The 2,896-nt window shown below is 38.8% G+C and overlaps 1 protein-coding gene across 1 annotated transcript; it reads right to left on the bottom strand.

Annotated features, from left to right (window-relative positions):
• Nucleotides 1-490: 490 nt before the first annotated feature.
• Nucleotides 491-649, bottom strand: SARC_13824 (hypothetical protein; the record flags this gene model as incomplete). The annotated part of the gene is made up of 1 exon (XM_014292044.1): nucleotides 491-649. A coding segment is annotated over one exon (159 nt), but the record flags the coding sequence as incomplete, so codon positions are not given.
• Nucleotides 650-2,896: the final 2,247 nt, after the last annotated feature.

Here is a 2,896-nt window from a genome sequence, read left to right as displayed (position 1 = left end):
GTACATAGATACATACATACAGGCATACATAATACATACATAAGTACATACATAATGCGTACAACATACAGACAGACAGACATACATACATATATACATATATATATATGTATAGTTATACACACACACACACACATATATATATATATATATATATAGACGCACGCACGCACACACGTGTACACACACACACAAATACATACATACATAAAATACACACACACACATATATATATATATATATATATATATGTATAATATATATAATATATATATATATATATATATATAGTATGTTGAGTATGTATTTGGGTGTGGGTAGGCTGAACTACGTATGTTTAGTTGATCATTCGTGTGTGTATGCGCGTGTCGTTAACTGAGTGAATAGACCTGTGTGTATGGTGTGGGTTTGTTTTTGTGCTTGGGCGAGGAATAAAATAACAGAAAGACGTAGCGCGCATAAACTCCTCCAAGTAGCACCACATCGTACCTTATCCAGCATGTTTCTGAGTTCTTCGCATTTCACCTCGAATGCACTCTCTCCGTCGGTAGCGTTGTCAGAGGTATTCAGCTTACTTAGCGATGTTAATTTAGATTCGATGTCGTTCTCCATCAGACGCACACGGCGCTCATGTGTGCTCAAAGACATGTTGTCACTGACCGCACTAGTATGTAGTTTATATGTGATTGAAGTATTGGAAGAGAAATGAGGTATGATATAATCTCGACAGATTAATAAGCACACGGGTGTTCCTTTAAATACCACTCGCAAAAATATCTAGATAACCAATGTGTACATACTACATACATAACTACTTATCGTAATCTGTCTACGTCCAGAGTTTATAGATTATATTTTTTGACTTCAAATGTATTTATTTGTATTTGTACACTTTTTGTAGTATTAAAACTGACACTGACGTCCGGACTGACAGTGATGTCAAATTTTTACTCGGCACCTCTGAAGTCTGAGCCCGTTCGTTTGTATGTACCTGTGTGTGTAAACTATTCACAACATTTTTAGCTAAAGCTTGTGGTAATATCTATTAAAAGTACATACGCTACTATTTATTAATTTCTGATGCAAGACACAATAGTGGCGATCGTTGTTGTGTAAAAGAATGCACGATCACGCAACCAACGTCAAGTGCACACTAGTGTGCTGGTTGACCGCAATATGCATGCAATTTGTGGCGTGCACATTGGCGAAGGGTATGGCTCAATGGGTTGCTGCTTGTCTACAGATAAATGTCAGGCACCAGATCAATAACACACCGACTAAACCAGACAACTCGACACAAACTGCATCTGTAGCGATCGAGCCAGACAAAACAAAACAACACAGACTACTGAATAAGGAGAGCGCCTTTGGTAGCTCTGTATCTGTCCCACAAGTCAGTCCCTGAACCTGGTAGGGTGAACCTGCCCCAGGCGTGTCTACCTCTTTATATGTCCAAATTCTTTGTACCAGAACTAGATCAAATTAGGCGCATGTAGGCATTATATAAGTTCATCCATACCCAACAGACCTTTCTGGCATTATAGCATACTACTTTAATGGTCTATGGGGGGTTATATATACGCTTATAGCGAGTCTGGACGTATATATCGGGTAGCTCACATTCTCACTGGTATAAAGGGTACTGGTTAGAATATGAGGTACCCGAAATACACATCCAAACTCGCTACATGCGCACAAATAACCCTCATAGACCATTAAAGTAGTATGCTATAATGCCAGAAATGTCTGTTGGGTATGGAATTATGGATGGGCATGTTAAATGCTTGCGGCCTAGTTTGACTCAGTTCTGGTACAAACTGGAATCTTTCAAAACTTTTAAACCAATGGTCCGATCGGGATGAGATTAGCATGCGTTTCTTACTCGGCAAGACGAAGAATTTGTTGTATCTGACGTCCAATGAAATAGATTTTTTAATATACCGCTGGGTCAACCTCTATACATATTTACATAGTAAAAATTCCAGGGTTCCTACATACTTCCTCCGTCCAATATTTGATGTTTTCTGCTCCTATTGAGTTTTATTCATGGCATTCTATTACAGACATTTTTTTAAAGATAGGCCTATCTGTGGCATTCATATCCCGAGCAAATTCAGAATTTGTTAGAAAGCCCGATGTAAGTTATAAGAGAAGTCCTGGTACAGGGCGAACGAGAAGCCGCCATTCCTCGATACCTTAACGGTTGCTACATCTATACTAGTTTTCAGTATCATCGCATCGTTACTTGAATTTTTTGTACACACACACTCACCACACAGCAACGCATATATACACCATAGAAACGATGGTAGTTGGACTGCTACAGCTCACATATCCGATTAAAACAGGAACGTGTAATGCACAATTGCACGCTCGTAATCTTGCGTTGGTGGATGAATGCGCAAGTATAGCATCCAGGAAGAAGGATCAACGATTGTGTATCTGTCTAGAAACACAAGATATGATCACACGGAAGGATATACTCGGCACACAGGGGTTCAATCTATACTGTGGTATTCTGGCGTCTTACTATGAGTATGTATTACGGTTGTAAATATATTCAAATGTCCGTATCGGCTCGACCGTTCGTAAGTTGTTCTTTTCAATATACTTTTAATTACTATATACCCTGTGTTGTATAAGGTCTGGAATAGCAAGATATGATCACACACGGAATGATATACTCGGCACACAAGGATTCAATCTATATTGTTGTATTCCGGCTTCTTGCTATGAGTACGTATTGTGGTTGAATATACATTCGAATGTCCGTATCGGCTAGAGCATTCGTAAGTTTTTCTGATCCTTGTACTTTTCAGTGCTATATACTCTATGTACTGAAAACTTGTATATACAGTGCCTGCTCTACGCGTGGCTTAATGAGTTTGTTAATCA

The sequence above is a fragment of the Sphaeroforma arctica genome, assembly GCF_001186125.1.
Source record: "Sphaeroforma arctica JP610 unplaced genomic scaffold supercont1.3787, whole genome shotgun sequence".
Classification (NCBI taxonomy): Eukaryota; class Ichthyosporea; order Ichthyophonida; genus Sphaeroforma; species Sphaeroforma arctica.
Note: the sequence above shows the minus strand (reverse complement) of the source record. Positions and strands in the feature narration are given on the sequence as shown.